Consider the following 20,214-nt stretch of genomic DNA (forward strand, 5'->3'; position numbering starts at 1 on the left):
AAACTCCTTTGTCCTTGTTGATGACAAGCACACCTATAACATGATGCAGCTCCCACCATGCTTGAAAATATGAAGAGTGATGTGTTTTTATTCTGTACAGACTTCCTTCTTTTCACTCTGTCATTTAGATTAGCAATGTGGAATAAAATAGCCAATAAAACTTTGTAAACTGTTTTAAAGTCACCATTGGCCCAATGGTGAAATCCCTGAGTAGTTTTCCTTCTTCTCAGGCAACTGAATTAGGAAGTCGCCTGAATCTTTGTAGTGACTGGGTGTATTGATACACCGTCCAAAGTGTAATTAATAACTTTACCATGCTCAAAGGGATATTTAATGTATGCTTTTTTTTACCCATCTATCAATAGGTGCCTTTCTTTACGAGTCATTGGAAAACCTCCCTGGTCTTTGTGATCGAGTCGGCTTTTGAAATTGATTGCTTAACTGAGGGACCTTACAGATAATTGTATGTGTGGGGTACAGAGATGAGGTTGCCATTCAATAATCATCTTAAAACACTAATTGCACACAGTGAGTCCATGCAACTTATGATGTGACTTGTTAAACAAATGTTTACTCCTGAATGTATTTTGTTTGCCATAACAAAGGGGTTAAATATTTATTGACTCAAGACATTTCAGCTTTTTATCTGTAAAAGAAAAAATGTTTTCACTCTTTTTTCAGTTTTACACACAAGACAACAAACAATATAAATAAAATACTCAAGTAGAAAAAAAGAAACTATAAAGATAGGGTACTATAGACAAGTTAAAACACACTGGGCAGAAGGGTACAAAGATTAAAGGGAATACTGTAGTTAAGAGGGACAGAGCGGTAACCTCACCACTGTTCCTGTAAACAGACGAGGGATACAGGTGGAGAAATGCAACCACTCAGACAGTCATGGCCACAGACCGACCATCCACTGGACCAAAATTAAAGTTTACAATGCTTTTTTTAATGTAAGCGTAAACAAAATAAAAAATAGTGAAAAACAAGCTCACATTTTAATCTCTGACAGGACAAGAGAAATAAGGCATCCGCAAGTCACATTCAATAAGAATCAATAGGCAGAGCAACCTCAATGTCCCCCTCACCCCAAAAAAACCCAAATAAATGCTCCTCCAACCTGTGAGTCACAGGGGTGTCAAATACAGACTTATTTTTGTTTTAATAAGAATGCCATCAGAGGATGGACTGTTCAAAGTAAGACCGGAATAGAGCCCAAGCATCATAGAACAGTTTGGAGTTCCCACGTGTTGAATTACATTTTCTGTCATTTCAGAGAGCACAACACATCTCCCACCCATTTTTTATAAGATGGGGGAACTGCCATCTTCCAGTTCTGCAGTATTAGTCATCTAGCTAAAAGAGTTGTATAAGCAAGTGTCCGACTGAATTCTTGACAGGGGAGTACCTATGGGCAGTACTCCAAAAAGGGCTGTAAGGGGAAACGGAGCTATAACATTTAAATATTAATTCCCAGAAACCAAATAGTTTGTGACAGTCCCAAAACATATGCAACAGTGTGGCTGGATCCGTTTTGCATCGGACACAAGTAGGATCAAATTCAGAGAATATTCTTCCAAGTTTGGCCCCGAACCAGTGGATACAGTGAACCAGTTTGAATTGAATGAGGCTGTGTCTAGTGCTAAAAGAGGACGAATGCACCCTGTGCAGCACAGATTCCCAGGTGTCTTCCACAAGTTCCTCCCCCAAATCCTTTTTCAATCGAGTCTTTAATAGTTCTCTGCTGCCAATGACTGGAACGAACTACAAAAATCTCTGGAAAAACTGGAAACACTTATCTCCCTCACTAGCTTTAAGCACCAGCTGTCAGAGCAGCTCACAGATTACTGCACCTGTACATAGCCCATCTATAATTTAGCCCAAACAACTACCTCTCCCCCTAATTTATTTATTTATTTATTTTGCTCCATTCCACCCCATTATTTATATATTTACTTTGCACATTCTTCCACTGCAAATCTACCATTCCAGTGTTTTACTTGCTCTATTGTATTTACTTCACCACCATGGCCTTTTTTTGCCTTTACCTCCCTTATCTCACCTCATTTGCTCACATTGTATATACACTGCTCAAAAAAATAAAGGGAACACTTAAACAACACAATGTAACTCCAAGTCAATCACACTTCTGTGAAATCAAACTGTGCACTTAGGAAGCAACACTGATTGACAATAAATTTCACATGCTGTTGTGCAAATGGAATAGACAAAAGGTGGAAATTATAGGCAATTAGCAAGACACCCCCCAAAACAGGAGTGATTCTGCAGGTGGTGACCACAGACCACTTCTCAGTTCCTATGCTTCCTGGCTGATGTTTTGGTCACTTTTGAATGCTGGCGGTGCTTTCACTCTAGTGGTAGCATGAGACGGAGTCTACAACCCACACAAGTGGCTCAAGTAGTGCAGTTCATCCAGGATGGCACATCAATGCGAGCTGTGGCAAAAAGGTTTGCTTTGTCTGTCAGCATAGTGTCCAGAGCATGGAGGCGCTACCAGGAGACAGGCCAGTACATCAGGAGACGTGGAGGAGGCCGTAGGAGGGCAACAACCCAGCAGCAGGACCGCTACCTCCGCATTTGTGCAAGGAGGAGCACTACCAGAGCCCTGCAAAATGACCTCCAGCAGGCCACAAATGTGCATGTGTCTGCTCAAACGGTCAGAAACAGACTCCATGAGGGTGGTATAAGGGCCCGACGTCCACAGGTGGGGGTTGTACTTACAGCCCAACACCGTGCAGGACGTTTGGCATTTGCCAGAGAACACCAAGATTGGCAAATTCGCCACTGGCGCCCTGTGCTCTTCACAGATGAAAGCAGGTTCACACTGAGCACATGAGCACATGTGACAGACGTGACAGAGTCTGGAGATGCCGTGGAGAACGTTCTGCTGCCTGCAACATCCTCCAGCTTGGCCGGTTTGGCGGTGGGTCAGTCATGGTGTGGGGTGGCATTTCTTAGTGGGGCCGCACAGCCCTCCATGTGCTCGCCAGAGGTAGCCTGACTGCCATTAGGTACCGAGATGAGATCCTCAGACTCCTTGTGAGACCATATGCTGACACATGCACATTTGTGGCCTGCTGGAGGTCATTTTGCAGGGCTCTGGCAGTGCTCCTCCTTGCACAAAGGCGGAGGTAGCGGTCCTGCTGCTGGGTTGTTGCCCTCCTACGGCATCCTCCACGTCTCCTGATGTACTGGCCTGTCTCCTGGTAGCGCCTCCATGCTCTGGACACTACGCTGACAGACACAGCAAACCTTTTTGCCACAGCTCGCATTGATGTGCCATCCTGGATGAACTGCACTACCTGAGCCACTTGTGTGGGTTGTAGACTCCGTCTCATGCTACCACTAGAGTGAAAGCACCGCCAGCATTCAAAAGTGACCAAAACATCAGCCAGGAAGCATAGGAACTGAGAAGTGGCCTGTGGTCACCACCTGCAGAACTATTCCTTTATTTGGGGTGTCTTGCTAATTGCCTATAATTTCCACCTTTTGTCTATTCCATTTGCACAACAGCATGTGAAATTTATTGTCAATCAGTGTTGCTTCCTAAGTGGACAGTTTGATTTCACAGAAGTGCGATTGACTTGGAGTTATATTGTGTTGTTTAAGTGTTCCCTTTATTTTTTTGAGCAGTGTACTTCTTTTTTCTACTGTATTATTGACCGTATGTTTGTTTTACTCCATGTGTAACTCTGTGTTGTTGTATGTGTCGAAATGCTTTGCTTTATATTGGCCAGGTCGCAATTGTAAATGAGAACTTGTTCTCAACTTGCCTACCTGGTTAAATAAAGCTGAAATAAAAAATAAATAAAATTGAATGATTGCATATACATCTGAAATTGCACCCTTAGGAAGCTTGTTTAGCTCAAAGATACTCTCTATAGCCTTACTAGCAGGCCTATTGGGAGATGTAGATGTGTTAGCTCTGACAAAGTTCCTAGTCTGAAGAGAGCGGAAGAAGTGGGATTGGGGAGGTTGAACTTTTCCTGTAGCTGAGCAAAAGAGGCAAATGTATCATCAAATAATAATTAGGATAGTGAGGAGAGGCCCAGTGAGTGCCAGATGGCAAAAGCCCCATCATTCAAAGATGGAGGAAATAAAATCTTCTGATTGATCGGGCCTGAGAGAAAAAAGCCTCGGAGGCTAAAGGCTAAACGGAACTGATTCCAAATTAGAAGCGACTGCTTTACAATTGGGTTGACACACCTTTTGCCTAGGGACACTGGAAGAGATGAGCACAACACGGAGGAGTGCTGCAGGTTTACATGATTCAGACTCCATTTGGACCCAGAGTGGTTTAGAGCCAGTAGGATCAGTCTGCAGCCAGTACAAAAGTCCTCTGAAATTTGCAGCCCAATAATATGTCTGAAAATTTAGTAGCGCTAAACCACCCAATGCCTTAGGCTTCTGTAAATGTTTTCTACCAATCCGTGGTACCTTGCCATCCCAAATAAAATAAATGAATTTTTGATCCAGTGAATAAAAAAAATGATTTTGGAATAAAAATTGGGTATACATTGAAATTAATATAAACATGTGTTTTAAACTGTCCGCTAGATCAACAATGTTTCCTTAAACAAATTTAAATATTTCCTTGTCACTTTAACTACCAAGTATGTGAATTGATCCTGGACCATCCTAAACTGAAAGCTTGTAAAAGAACACTTTAAAGCAGCCTGATTTACAGGAAAAAGTGCACTCTTTCCTAGATTCAGCTTGTACCCTGAGATTGATCCAAACATTTTAAGAATATATAAGACATGTGGTAATGAGGTATCAGGGTTTATTTAATGTGCTATTTTCTTCCATATGGAAAAGCAGGACATACCTGGCCTTGTATTCATTTCTAGGAATAAGGTGATTTCAGAAGAAAATTTGTAAAAATTTGTAAAAACATAATTCCACTTTGACATTATGAGGTATTGTGTCTCAATTTAATCTATTTTACATTCAGGCTGTAACAACAAAATGTGGAAAAAGTCAAGGGGTGTAAATCCTTTATTAAGACACTATAATTGAACCTGTATCAGAATCCAGTAGCCCAAGCAGAATCCAGTAGCCCCTTCCTGCAGTCAAATTATCAGATTGCCTTCTAGTGACCTCATGGGTGGAATGTTATTAATATTTGCTATAATTTCATCATTAATAAACATGATAAAAAAACCTGGAGAAAATTCAGTGTTTCTATGTCAAACGGTTTCATTATATTTCAGTCTTCTGTGACGTATGTAATGCAAACTCAAAATGTAATACATTTCAACTCTATATCTGACATGGTGCAGGTGTCATCTTTTTGTTATCGCATAAATATGTATGTGAGGTGTATACTTTTGTTTCGAAGTAGATTTGTTTAAGACTACCAAGAAACACTCCTTGTCACTGATTTAGCCCACTTCAGTAAAAAGTTAAAGGTCAGATCCAACGAGGTGCAGTGCAGCACTAGAGCACTCTAATCAACTAACACCACCACCATTTTACATTCAAGTTTTCCCTCAGTCTGACGACTACGATGGTACAAGAAGACAGCTGGTACACGGGTATGAGGTATGTGGAGTTCTGCAGAGATGGTTGTCTTTCTGGAAAGTTCTCCCATCTCCACAGAGGAACTCTGGAGCTCTGTCAGAGTGACTATCGGGTTCTTTGTCACCACCCTGACCAAGGAAATGTTTTTGGTACCCTTTCCCAGATCTGTGCCTCGACACAATCCTGTCTCAGCACTCTACGGACAATTCCTTCGACCTCATGGCTTGGTTTTTGCTCTGTCATGCACTGTCAACCGTTGGACCTTTTATAGACAGGTGTGTGCCTTTCCAAATCATGACCAATCAATTGAATTTACCGCAGGTGGACTCCAATCAAGCTGTAGAAACATCTAGGATGATCAAAAGAAACAGGATGCATCGGAGCTCAATTTCAAGTCTCATAGCAAAGGGTCTAAATACTTATGTAGATAAGTATGCAAAATAAGCAAAATGTTTTTTGCTTGTAATAAATTTGAAAAAATACCTGCAGTCAACTTGTGCAGCACGTTAGGAAATAAAGCAGATTACGTTCTTCATTTCACCTGTTACATTATGAAGCTTACCATAGTTCTCCAGAACAGTTGAGCCAGTCAAGTGTTTGTTAATAGCACAACAGGAGAAAGTGGGAGCAGGTAAGTCCAGCTGTGTTTTGAAAGGGGTCACATTTGATATTGAAAGTCAGTGGGGCTTTTGCTTCAAGAGTGATCAGGGACATGTAACTATAGTTTTCCTACACAGAAAATACATTAGTGCAACACATTTGGCAGAAAATACACTACATGACCAAAGTATGTGGATACCTGCTCATCAAACATCTCATTCCAAAATCATGGGCATTAATATGAAGTTGGTCCCCCCTTTGCTGCTACAACAGCCTCCACTCTTCTGGGAAGGCTTTCCACTATATGTTGGAACATTACTGCGGGGACTTGCTTCCATTCAGCCACAAGAGCTTTAGTGAGGTCGGGCACTGATGTTGGGCGATTAGTCCTGGCTCGCAGTCGTTATTCCAACTCATCCCAAAGGTGTTCGATGGGGTTGAGGTCAGGGCTCTGTGCAGGCCAGTCAAGTTCTTCCATACCAGTCTTGACAAACCATTTCTGTATGGATCTCGCTTTGTGCACGGGGGCATTGTTATGCTGAAACAGAAAATGGCCTTCCCCAATCTTTTGCCACAAAGTTGAAAGCATAGAATTGTCTAGAATGTAATTGTATGCTGTAGCATTAAGTTGGCACTATGCACTGGAGCAGGTAGCGTTCTCCTGACAAACTAGATGTATTATTACCGTACAGCACAGACCTTCTTGGTTTTAGGTAGGCCGCCTTTGTTCAAGTTTCATTTCCTCCATGTTGACATATGGATCACCAGGCACCCCTGACTTTAATAGGGGAGGTGAAGGGAGAATGAGGATGGGGTTAGTTTTAGCAGAGAGATCACAGTAGCTTATGAATAATTCCACGGCTCTGCAGAATTGAGGATTGAGAGAGGGCACTGTACCGTAAAGATGTTTATGTTCAAATCGTTTTCATTGCCAAATGTTTTAACCACACACTGTGCCTCAAAAGGCAGTCTTCATTTGTCATTCCCCTCTGCTGTGAATCTGCTCCCGCAGATAGTCACCGTTTGAAAGGTAGTGTTTGACAGGGCACCTTATCGACCTTCCTTAGATGGTGCCGGTGCTTACTCAAAAGGGCTGTCTTCAGTCGGATTTGGGCTTGGTATGACATGCCTCTGTGGAGGCGCCCCTCCTGAGTTTAGTTTCCTTTCACTCAGTTCTAATTTGTTAACTCTCCTCTCTTTCTCTCCCTCTCACAGATTAGTGTTCAGATTAGGGTTGAGCGGTATCCAGATTTTCATATGGTCATACCGTCCTTTTCGCATCTCGGGATTGACCGTATTACTGGTTTAGTTCACGGGGAGGGGGAGGGGGGGGGGGTTAATTTTGTGCTTCATTTGCTCTTCTCTACTGGATGAGAATTGATGAAGGGGCATTCTATCAGCAGACAGCGCTCTGACTAGTTACTTTTCTCAGTGTAACCAGTCTACTTTTCTCTGTTAAAATGCAAGATTAACTTTAAGCAAAACATTAGGACATTTAGCTGGCTTCATTCTTTCTATGATACACATTAGAAATATGAGGCCCATGCAACATTTTTGCATAAAATAACGTGTTTTTCATTGTAAGCATTTCACTTTCACAAGCTACACTATACAAAATGATGTGGACACGCCTTCAAATGAGTGGATTCAGCTATTTCAGCCACACCCGTTGCTGACAGATGTATAAAATCGAGCAAATAGCCATGTAATCTCCATAGACAAACATTGGCAGTAGAATGGCCTTACTGAAGAGCTCAGTGACTTTCAAAGTGGCACCTTTCCAACAAGTCAGTTCATCAAATTACTGCCCTGCTAGAGCTGCCCCGGTCAACTGTAAGTGCTTTTATTGAGAAGTGGAAACGTCTAGGAGCCGTGAATGGGACCGTCGAGTGCTGAAGTGCATTGCTCGTAAAAATACTCTGTCCTTGGTTGCAACACTCACCACTGAGTTACTAACTGCCTTTGGAAGCAATGTCAGCACAATAACTGTCCGTCGGGAACTTCATAAAATGGTTTTCCATGGCCGAGCAGCCGCAGACAAACCTAAGATCACCATGCAGTCCGATGGATGAATCTGGGTTGGGCGGATGCCAGGTGCCCTGTCAAACGGCTTGTGAAAGTGAAATGCTTACAATGAAAACACATTATTTTATGCAAAAATGTTGCATGGGCCTCATATTTCTAATGTGTATCATAGAAAGAATGAAGCCAGCTAAATGTCCTAATGTGTTGCTTAAAGTTAATCTTGCATTTTAACAGAGAAAAGTAGACTGGTTCCACTGAGAAAAGTAACTAGTCAGAGCGCTGTCTGCTGATAGAATGCCCCTTCATCAATTCACATCCAGTAGAGAAGAGCAAATGAAGCACAAAATTAACCCCCCCCCTCCCCGTGAACTAAACCAGTAATACGGTCAATCCCGAGATGCGAGAAGGACGGTATGACCATATGAAAATCTGGATACTGCTCAACCCTAATCTGAACACTAATCTGTGAGAGGGAGAGAAAGAGAGGAGAGTTAACAAATTAGAACTGAGTGAAAGGAAACTAATCTCAGGAGGGGCGCCTCCACAGAGGCATGTCATACCAAGCCCAAATCCGACTGCAGACAGCCATTTTGAGTAAGCACCGGCACCATCTAAGGAAGGTCGATAAGGTGCCCTGTCAAACACTACCTTTCAAACGGTGACTATCTGCGGGAGCAGATTCACAGCAGAGGGGAATGACAAATGAAGACTGCCTTTTGAGGCACAGTGTGTGGTTAAAACATTTGGCAATGAAAATGATTTGAACATAAACATCTTTACGGTACAGTGCCCTCTCTCAATCCTCAATTCTGCAGAGCCGTGGAATTATTCATAAGCTACTGTGATCTCTCTGCTAAAACTAACCCCATCCTCATTCTCCCTCCACCTCCCCTATTAAAGTCAGGGGTGCCTGGTGATCCATATGTCAACATGGAGGAAATGAAACTTGAACAAAGGCGGCCTACCTAAAACCAAGAAGGTCTGTGCTGTACGGTAATAATACATCTAGTTTGTCAATTCACAGGCTCTATCTAAGCAGCTTTTTTGGGGTACAACCATGATATGGCTTTCCATGAGGGGAAAGTTGCAAATTACTTGAATAATCTGGATATAGGCCTACATATGGTAATATTACGTGGTTCAGATGTTCAACTACTCAGAGAAATGCCCCCACACAAGGAACAGGCCAACCAATAAACTCCTTGAGGGAGGCCAATGAAAATAGTCCTATAGCATAGTGAATGAATATAGGCCATTGACTGCTGTTACTGTAATTTCCAAAATGGTGTTCAGCTTGAATGACAACCAACAGTACAGCTGAAATAATGCACATCCGTTTTGTCTATGGCCAGGTATCAAGATCCTGATCCAAGATTGATATACGAATGGAGGAGAAAATGACAGGACTAAATTGCAGAACACTTTTGAAAGGCATACCTTGAAGGGTCTAGAATGCGCCATGTCGTTACTACAGTGCTGGCACATCCCTCGAAAAAAACCTGTCATCGCAAACACTTATCGCTCTTTTATCAGCATTAAAAGGCACATTTCCATAATCGAAAAGATGAAAGATGAATACCCCAATCAGGCTTGTGCATTGTAAACAACACTGTGGTGAGATGCCCATCCAGATCCTGCCAGCCCTGCTGATGACCAATGGGTGCCAAAATCAAACCCTGAGAGAAACCTTATCCCTGGAGAAGCCAACCTGCAGCACTCTGTCTGAAGTCTGTCAGCTAGCTACAGCCCTGTGGGACCACAGACAGATACGACACTCAAAAAAATATATAAACACAACATGTAAAGTGTTGGTACCATGTTTCAAGAGCTGAAAAAAATTCTCAGAAATGTTCTATATGCACACAAAACATTCTCATATTTAGTGCACAAAAGTGTTTACATCCCTGTCAGTAAGCATTTCTCCTTTGGCAAGATAATCTAGCCACCTGGCAGGTGTAGCATATCAAGAAGAGAATTAAAGAGCATGATCATTACAGAGGTGCACCTTGTGCTGGGGACAATAAAAGGCCACTCTGAAATGTGCGGTTTTGTCACACAACACAATGCCCCAGATGTCAGTTTTGAGGGAAATTGCAATTGACTGCAGCAATGTCCACCAGAGCTGTTGCCAGATAATTTCATGTTCATTTCTCTTCCATAAGCAGTCTCCAACGTTGTTTTAGAGAATTTGGCAGTATGTCCAACCGGCATCACATCTGCAGACCACGTGTGGGTGAGCAGGTTGCTGATGTCAACATTGTGAACAGAGTGCCCCATGGTGGCGGTGGGGTTATGGTATGGGCAGGCATAAACTACAGACAATGAACACAAATACATTTTATCGATGGCAATTTGAATGCACAAAAATACTGTGACGAGATCCTGAGGCCCATTGTGAGGCCCATTTTTTCAAGGTATCTGTGACCAATATATGCATATCTGTATTCCCAGTCATGTGAAATACATAGATTAGGGCCTAATTTATTTATTTCAATTGATTGATTTCCTCATATGAACTGTAACTCAGTAAAATCAATGAAATTGTTGCATGTTGTTGCATTTATATTTTAGTTCAGTATACACAGGTGGCTGCTGAGGGGAGAACGACTCAATGGCTGGAACGGCGCAAATGGAATGGCATCAAACACCTGGAAACCATGTGTTTGATGTATTTTATAACATTCCACTAATTCCGCTCCAGTCAATACCAGGAGCACGTTCTCCCCAATTAAGGTGCAACCAACCTCCTGTGGTAAACATTGTCTCTGGATGCTGCTGCTGTTGCTAAGATACTTCCATGAAATTATACTGTTTTGCTTTTGTATTTCCATTGCACTTTTCTCAAACTAAAAGTGTTCACTGAATGGGCTTACCCCCTTATAAATATATAGGACTCACCACAATGGAAAGCATCCATCTGGTATATAATGTGAATAGTAATTTCAAGAATGATCAAAAATATGTTTTCATGTAGTTGCCAGTTCAACTGCAGATGGGCTATCCAATTGTAGGGATGCACGTTACCTCTCTGTGTTCACTGCAGATCTTGCACAGCCACTGAGTTCTCTTCTGACTGCACTGGGGCTCTATGCCACACTTGGTGCACACTTTCTGTAAGAGAGAGAGAGAATAACTTTTTTTTAAATAAGACTCGATTTTGAATTGACCATGAGTGGTGTACTGAGTAACGTGGACAAAACACAAAAAGGTCATACAATACTATTATATACTTTAATATGTATTATATACTGTGAGTTATAAAAAGTTATATAAATACTTAGCTATAAAGTTGTTGCACTTTGCCGCTGTCTTTTGTAACAGTAAAAAAAGCACATGATAATTTTACAGTTTGGCTTGAATTACTATACAAAATGCAATGTTCCATATTGAAATTGAAAACAGTCAGTGCCAAGTGAAAATCTTTTAGTAAGTCCAACAACTCTGTACTTCATAAAATTGGAGCGTGCCTGATAAAAAATATCCTGCAATAATGAAATGAATGTCAATAAATATAAAGCTTTTGAAAGGACACTTTTTATTGTTTAAAGAACGAAACAGAATACAAATCACTGATATTCAATTATAGTGTAGCATCAATAGTTATCAAAGTGTTGGAAATTTGCTGAGCCATCACAGCCAAGTTTGTGACAATGAAAAGTTCACAGAAAAGTCACTGTGACACATAATGTATTTCCATGATGTGAAGTCAAGTCATTGCACAACTCAACAAAACACTGCTCAACCTCCTCCCACCACAAATAAAGGGGGCGAGTCATTTGAACATGCGGAATTTCAAATGGGCTCTAGCCCCTACACACTAGGAACTTCTGAAGACAGCTTCCTTCTGCACTCTGAATGGCTGGCTGGGTGTAGTTTTCATCATATTGCATCAATCTATCCAGTCCTCTCAGATCTACAGCAGTGGCTAGGGAGTAAGGGCTAAGGGATCGACTTGGAACTGAGCATTAATACAATCATCAGAAAAATATTTGTAAATGTTGAAAGTGCGTGGGAGACGGAGAGAAACAAAATGGTGCAGTTTGAGGCCATGTGGCAGAGAGTGATAAGGGCGCTGGAGATGTGTGAGCAGGTGTGTCTGGGCAGGGATGATGCTGTGGATGTTTGTATGCTCTCGTTTGTATGTGTATGTTTTGCATTGCTTAAAATGGAAAAAATCCATTATCTTACAACAAGAAAAAAGGAAACATTTGTATGTCCCTAGAGAACAACAAAGATCTTCAGTGTGTTCACCTAGCGTAGCCTTTGACAAAGCGAGAGCTTGGTTGGACGCAGCAGTGTAAAAAACATCCAATTACATTACCTGACGAATCGATTTGGAAGCAGGGTTGATTATGATGTTGAAAAGCAAGCATTTCGCTACACCCGCAATAACATCTGCTAAATATGTGTATGTGACCAATAACATTTCACTTGATAAAGTCACAGAAAGGAAGCTTTAATCAAGCCTAATGCAATGGAGGAGAGACCTTGGTTGAAGTGCTCATAATTGTCACGCCCTGACCTTAGAGATCCTTTTTATGTCTCTATTTTGGTTGGTCAGGGCGTGAGTTGGGGTGGGCATTCTATGTTTTTGTTCTATGTTTTCTATTTCTATGTGTTTGGCAGGGTGTGGTTCTCAATCAGAGGCAGCTGTCTATCGTTGTCTCTGATTGAGAACCATACTTAGGTAGCCTTTTCCCACCTGTGTTTTGTGGGTAGTTGTTTTCTGTTTTGTGTTGCTGCACCTTACAGGACTGTTTCGTTTTCGTTCATTCTCTTTGTTATTTTGTTTAGTGTTCTGTTTTTAATAAAATAACATGAACACTTACTACGCTACGCTTTGGTCTGACTACTCTTCATCCGAAGACGAAAATCGTTACAATAATTGTCTTTCCTGAAGTAACTCAGTATTTTTAGAGAGTGAGAGAGAAATAGAATACCTGGGTCTCCACCTCCTAATATCAAACATTTTTGGTCAACTGCCACTAAAATAGTAGTTTACTGTAACAGAATATTTATATAAATTGAATATTATGCCAAAACGCTGGCCATCGCAAGATTTGCTTCTGGGTTCCAGGATAACTGGCTCAAAGATGCCTGACTATAGCCATCTCATCTGTACTCTAGCTACAGAGCATAGTCTGATGGATGTGTACACCTGTCAGTTTTCACACCCAGAGCAGGTCTTCTTCTGAAGACTACAGTCACCTAGTGACCAATACATTTGTCTACCTTCCAATTACATACTAACAAATCTGAGCTGTGTTTAGACTGGGGGCATTTATTGACAAGACTGTAAACATTCAACAAGTAGTATATATGCAAACATATGAATTAGCTCAAATGTGATATCTATCTCCACTGTGGGGAATTCCATTTTTTTTTTACTGAATAAGCAGTAGCTTACTTCATAAGAGAAGTTGAAAGGAAAACGTAACAAGTCTAGAATCACAGTGTGTCAATGACCTAAAGTGTGTGATGTTATACTGAGACAGATGCCGCCGCTCCCACACCTGCAGCGAACTGAGGGTCATATCAAATCAAAGTTTATTTGTCACATACATAAATTAGCAGATGTTAAATCGAGTGCAGCAAAAAGCTTATGTTTCTAGCTCCAGCAGTGCAGTAAATGTCTAACAGTATTTTACTAATACAGAAATAATAAATCAAATATATATTTTAATCATAATAACTAGAAATGAAGAAATATCAGAATGAGCAATATCAGAGTCCGGAATATAAATACATGGTCGGTATAGACAGTATGGACAATATAAAAGTAGGAAAAGGTATGTACAGCAGTAGTTATATAGGATGAGCTATGTATATATAATGTGTGTAATAAATTAGCTTAATTTCTCAGAAATCAATTGCCATTTCAACAAAATAATGTTGTAGGAATGGTAATCTTGTCTTATTCAACGATTTCAGAACAATAAACATTACGTAAACATTATTAAAGTGACTAGTTTTCAATGACTCTATATACTACATAGGGCAGCAGTGTCTAAGGTACAGGGTAGAGTACCGGGCAGTACCCAGTTAGTGACAGTGTCTAAGGTGCAGGGCATAGTACCGGGCGGTAGCCGGCTAGTAACAGTGTCTAATGTGTAGGGTAGAGTAGCCGGCAGTAGCAGACTAGGAACAGTGTCTAAGGAGCAGGGTGGAGTAGCGGGCAGTAGCTGGCTAGTGACAGTGTCTAAGGTGCAGGATAGAGTAGCTGGTGGTAGCTGGCTAGTGTCTAAGGTGCAGGGTAAAGTAGCGGGCAGTAGCCGGCTAGGGACTTTCTCTAAAGTTGCAGGGTAGAGTACCGCATGGTAGCCGGCTAGTAACAGTGTCTAAGGTGAAGGGCGAAGTACCGGGCACTACCCAGCTACTGACAGTGTCCAAGTTGCAGGGTAGAGTAGCGGGCGGTAGCTGGCTAGTGTCTAAGGTGCAGGGTAGAGTACTGCGAGGTAGCTAGTAACAGTGTCTAAAGAGCAGGGCAGGGTAGTGGGCAGTAGCTGGCTAGTAACAGTGTCTAAAGAGCAGGGCAGGGTAGTGGGCAGTAGCCGGCTAGTAACAGTGTCTAAAGAGCAGGGCAGGGTAGTGGGCAGTAGCTGGCTAGTAACAGTGTCTAAAGAGCAGGGCAGGGTAGTGGGCAGTAGCCGGCTAGTAACAGTGTCTAAAGAGCAGGGCAGGGTAGTGGGCAGTAGCTGGCTAGTAACAGTGTCTAAAGAGCAGGGCAGGGTAGTGGGCAGTAGCCGGCTAGTAACAGTGTCTAAAGAGCAGGGCAGGGTAGTGGGCGGTAGTGGGCAGTAGCCGGCTAGTAACAGTGTCTAAAGAGCAGGGCAGGGTAGTGGGCAGTAGTGGGCAGTAGCCGGCTAGTAACAGTGTCTAGGGTGCAGGGCAGGGTAGTGGGCGAAGGCAGGGTAGTGACTTCATTAGCTGTGTGTGTGCGCATGTCTCCCCATTCCCTGGATGGGCCTGTATTTGCACAGCTTTACACAGTACAACCGGTCATCATCGAGCATCACACAGTCCCTAGCAGCATCCTTAAGTTTGGGATTGGACACACTTAATATATTGGATGCCTCCACACCTGTCCCTCCCAGTTAGGATGGTGAAGATATCCACATATCCATTTCCTATGAGACTGTAAACACAGCCTGCTCTGCTCTCACGGTTCCTCTTCCAGGGCTTTGCTGCCCTCTCCTGTCCCTTAAGTTTAGTACCGGGCTTTTCCTTCCGACAATCTTCAAACTGACCTCTCAACATTTGCTTTCATGTAGTCGAGCGATACATAAAACAGTCTAGCATAGACTACTTAAGGAGTTTGCATAACATCATTGAACATATCATGCAACGTCAACTAATCTACAGTATTTGTACATTTTTTACAGGGAAATTAGTAGGAGAATGAGTATATTTAGAAATATTTGCCCATTTGATATGTTATTTTACATAGATTATCCTTAAACACTCCCGCTTTCATGCTTTAGGTAAGCAATTTAGGCATTCACATCTGAGGTCTCTGCTGCAACCCAATGGTGAAAAGTGATTACTACAAGCTGGCTATCCAGTCAAGTCCATGCTTTGGAACAGTGAATTGAACTGCCATTCACTACAATTAAACAATATTCCCTAATGATGAGTCCTATACATTCTGTTTACTAGGTCTGTGCCTTGCTTGGCAAGAGTAATTACGTTATAGACATGACAGAGCTCTTGTAAGTATCTGTTTGAGATGAGAGCCATTATAGGCACCATTGAACAGCAGAATGAACCCCCTCTTATCTGGTTTATACAGTCGCATACCACTTATTACATTTCCTCTCAGAGACCCACATAATCTATTTCCCCTGGGTTGTTTCATTTCCTCCCTTCTGATCTCATTACGTCCCAGTGCCATTGGCCTCTAGCACATGGAGCAGAGGAGTTGGAGAGAACACTCGGAAAAGGCTATGACCAATCTAGATAAAGCTACTGGTCATAGGAGAAGTTCAATGGGCTTCATGGCCAATATGTCAAACCCACAGTATCTGTAGGAGAATACTACAATTGTAATGATTCACGGTTAAAAAGAGTAGTGAACGCATCTCATCATCAAGCCTTTAGTTGAATCAGGTGTGTTAATTATCAACATCCTCGATAAATACAAAAGGTAGAACGAATCGCACGCTCCGCTTCGTTCTACCAGTGCATCCTCTCAATTGCATACTCCGGTTGTAAACTAGTGCCATTGCCTAATCACAAAAATTACAGATGTAAGCTAAATTGATTCGATAAGAGGAAGCCAATATCGGTATTGGTAATTTATTGTCCCTGCTCTATCCCCTACAGTACTTTCAAATGCTGGGAGGAGTTACGGATGAAGAGATTTGGATGAAAACCAAAGACACTGCAACCCTTCAGGTCTGTTTGGGCCTCTGCTATAGTAGAACAGAAGAGTAGGTGCGGTGGCCTTTACCTTGCAGCAGTCCTGACAGAAGACGGAGGGGGTTCCAAGGAGGCCCAGGACCTCCCCACACAGCAGACACTGGGAAAGGCCGTTTCCCATCGCACTTTTCCTCATGTTGTCCAGACGCTCCACCAGCCTCCTGGGACACACACACACACACACACACACACACACACACACACACACACACACACACACACACACACACACACAAATACTAAAGTTGGCTATGTACTGCAACTGACAGCTTTAAGGATAGTCATTCCAGATAAACTACCAGAAATTCATGGTTTCATTCTAATTTTCAATAGCATTACCAGCTGCAAATGTGGTGTGTGTGCGCGCGTGCGTCCTACCCGATGCGGAGCTGTTCAATCTGTTCCAGTTCCTCAGCCCTGTGGATGACACTAAGGATGTTCTCCATCTCCTGCTGCTCCAGCATCTGGCTCTTCCTCTGTCGGTCTGTACAGAAGGTGTGGACAGACCAGCCTGTCTGCAGCCTGGGACACAGACACAAATGTTGCTTTACGCTGTTCATCAATTTTCATGTTTATTCTTTTGTGTCATTACATGTGGCAGTGCAGCCCAAAGTGAAACATGTTATGTGGCTAACACAGGCTTATGCATGCATGTATGCACGCCTTACAGAAATATCTATCCTGCTAGCAAAAACATCTCCTTATATGACTGCACTGAACACAAACAAACTAGTACACCTGCAAAATGTATCAAATACATAAATATACATTGTAGTGTAAGATCAAAGGGTCACAATGGTTTTATAAAACAGAACTGCCATGCTATCAAAAACAAGTTACAACAAAACACACACTGAGTTCTACAACAAAAACTATACCATGTGATGAAAATAATGATGGGCACAGGAATACTTTACACAACCAGTACATCTTCCTCAGGTAACACAGCAAAAACACTCACATACTTAGTGAGATGGTAGAGATTTAGGAGTGCGTACTCACTTGGCTCGAAGGGCCAGCTGCCGGTCGTTGGGACAGACCCACTGATCGCTCCCTGTCCCAAACATGGCCTCCGTCATCTTTTGAGGGCTGATGACAAGGGCTGCAAAAACACATCCAGACACTCAGTCCTACTAAATGAAAGGCTACACCCCATCTGGGAAAATCACATTACCCCCTCTAATTGAGTTTAGTTGTATATACTTGTGGCTTTTGTACATAGATCGCAATAGGAAAGAAGTTTGTATGACATTATCAAAATACGTTGATAAGTGAATGAGTACTGCTAGGGAAGAAAGAGAAAACCAAATCAACAACATGATAAAAACGGACCTACAGATAATAAACTGACCAATCAGTAAGCAAAGAAGATGGAGGGTTATGTCCATGAAGAGAGGGGCATAAAAGTGTGCCTATGTCTCGGCTCTGTAGGGCAGCTAACACGAGACCAGAAGTCAATTCTGGGTGGATCTTCACAGTGTAGGCAGAAATACAAGTCTCTGTTGCCAGTGACAACTTCAATAATGCTTCCTGCCTTGGGCAACAGATCATCGTGATGGTCACGCCATCTCCATTTGTCTGCCAGGCAATACATCCATTTCTTCAGTTGTTTGTGTAATATATTAATCAACAGTGCGTGTGAAATGGTCCACTAGCATGAGCCAACAACAACATGTTATTGTCCACAAATATGTTATTTTTCCTTTTCTTCTTTACTCTTAGATTGTACTAACACGTGCTATTAGTAGAACATCAATGTCCAGTAAATGGGTAGCTCCTGGATAAACCCATTACTGATTGTAATTTCAAATGGAAAAGGATGAAAGAAGGCCCTCGTATCCAAACAAACAGATGACATTCTTGTTGGGAGTGTATTGATGTGTGTATCTTAGAGGGTAATGCAAAGGTAAAAGCATTTGTCTCTGTGAAGTAGAGCAAAGGCAGCTATTTATCACAGGCCCAAACAATGAGTCACCCAGTTTTCTGGTATGTGGGGACGCATGCAAACAACCAGTACTGCTGATTTCACCCTGCTGGAAAATGGTTTGCTTTACTGAGTACTGTTACCAGACTATCAATAAGAAATTATAAGCACTGTGGAAAACATCTGCTTACTTCCCTCATAGGGGAGCACAGCACATGCACACACACAACATTCATTCACATTGTGTAACCTAATTTTATCATGTCAATATCCAAGTCACTGTCCTAATTTCTAAGTGTTGTTGGGACACAGCAAGGGTCTGAGTGCGCCACTCTCATTTGCTCGAAGGGGTTTACTATTTAAATTATGCATTCTTTGATTCTGCTCCCCCTCTCGCTCCCCCACTAACAAACACACTACTGTAGATGCAGAGCCCCTGGTGTAAAGGGTAATGCTCCCCTTCTCTAACCACATGTAGGCCTACTCCTCTCCCACCGAAGACCGGGGTTCAATCACTGCACCAACCCTTCAAGCAATTTTTTACCAATTGCCTGTATCCCTCTGGCATTTAAAATTGGTCTCAAAGTGAAAATACTTATGAAAATTCTTTTCAATTTTTTTTAAATTCCATTAAAAAACAACAGTGATAACATGTATAATGCGATGGACTTTATAAGGTGATTTGGGCATGAGCTAAACATCTGCAGAGACGTTTACAGCAAACGTAATCTCCACAAAATGTCCTTTAAATGTATATCACTGTGCGCAGGTCGTTAATCTGTTGGATTGAATCCAATGCCGGCCTCCGGCTACATCTCAGTAGGCAAAAATAGAAACCTCGACCTTGCTTTTTCTCTTTCATTACCACTAATTGTAAAAGACAGGGACACAGATATCATATAGGCTTCTGTTAATTGACCAGGACAGAAGCCACTTTAGAAAATGTAAAAATATATTTTATGAACATTAATATATTTTTTTACTCTTTCCCTCGCTAACACTTACAACCTCCCTACCACGAATATTCTCTGGCTATAAACCTAAAACAGCATGTCACAGAGATGCCACCGTGTTCTTGTTTATTGCTGAGCAATTAAATCTATTTACCTTTCCAACCCACCTAATGGCCTTTGTTCAACACTCGTGCTCTGGCCTCAGCCCCGGCTGACTGCATTAAGTACAGGCTAGAGCACAGCATACAAAAACAGCAGAATTCATTAGGACACAAACACGTTTACAGGTTTCAGATTGAATTTGCCAAATCAGTGAGATGAAACTCTACATCTACATCAAATATCATAGTGCTCACAAACTTCCCTATTTGGCCCTGTAACATGTACATAAACAATTTTCAAGAAGAAAATAGAGTATTGTCAGCTTGTTACATCAGGTAATTCAATTATGTATGTGCATACAAAGAGATATGCTCAATCTATAAGACACTGCCTTGTGATATACTTCAAAGTGCACTTTTTCCAACGAATTGGCTATGAAACAGAGCAACATTAAAGCAGTCATCATCGGCTCTTATCTGGCAGTAATAAATGACTGATTTCCAGCACACGTCTCAACCTTATCAAACAGTCTTTCCATTACATAAACTACAGGGATCTGTCTAGCTCTTGGGCAATCGCTCTCTGCACCTTTTCAAGGGGAAAACCTGCCTTGGCACAAAGCTGTTGGCAAACAGTCAAAAG

At 42.0% G+C, this 20,214-nt stretch overlaps 1 protein-coding gene across 1 annotated transcript in view; it reads right to left on the minus strand.

Annotated features, from left to right (window-relative positions):
* Window positions 1-20,214, minus strand: part of LOC129869118 (rab effector Noc2-like) — a 51,688-nt gene that overhangs the window by 31,339 nt on the left and 135 nt on the right. Inside the window, exons 2-5 of the mRNA XM_055943621.1 lie at window positions 17,596-17,695; window positions 16,972-17,115; window positions 16,625-16,754; window positions 11,200-11,286 (exon numbers count right to left, since the gene is read on the minus strand). Coding sequence (XP_055799596.1) covers window positions 11,200-11,286; window positions 16,625-16,754; window positions 16,972-17,115; window positions 17,596-17,672 — 438 coding nt within the window. The 5' untranslated portion in view covers window positions 17,673-17,695. The remainder of the gene's footprint in view (window positions 1-11,199; window positions 11,287-16,624; window positions 16,755-16,971; window positions 17,116-17,595; window positions 17,696-20,214) is intronic.

The sequence above is a fragment of the Salvelinus fontinalis genome, chromosome 13, assembly GCF_029448725.1.
Source record: "Salvelinus fontinalis isolate EN_2023a chromosome 13, ASM2944872v1, whole genome shotgun sequence".
Lineage (NCBI taxonomy): Eukaryota > Metazoa > Chordata > Actinopteri > Salmoniformes > Salmonidae > Salvelinus > Salvelinus fontinalis.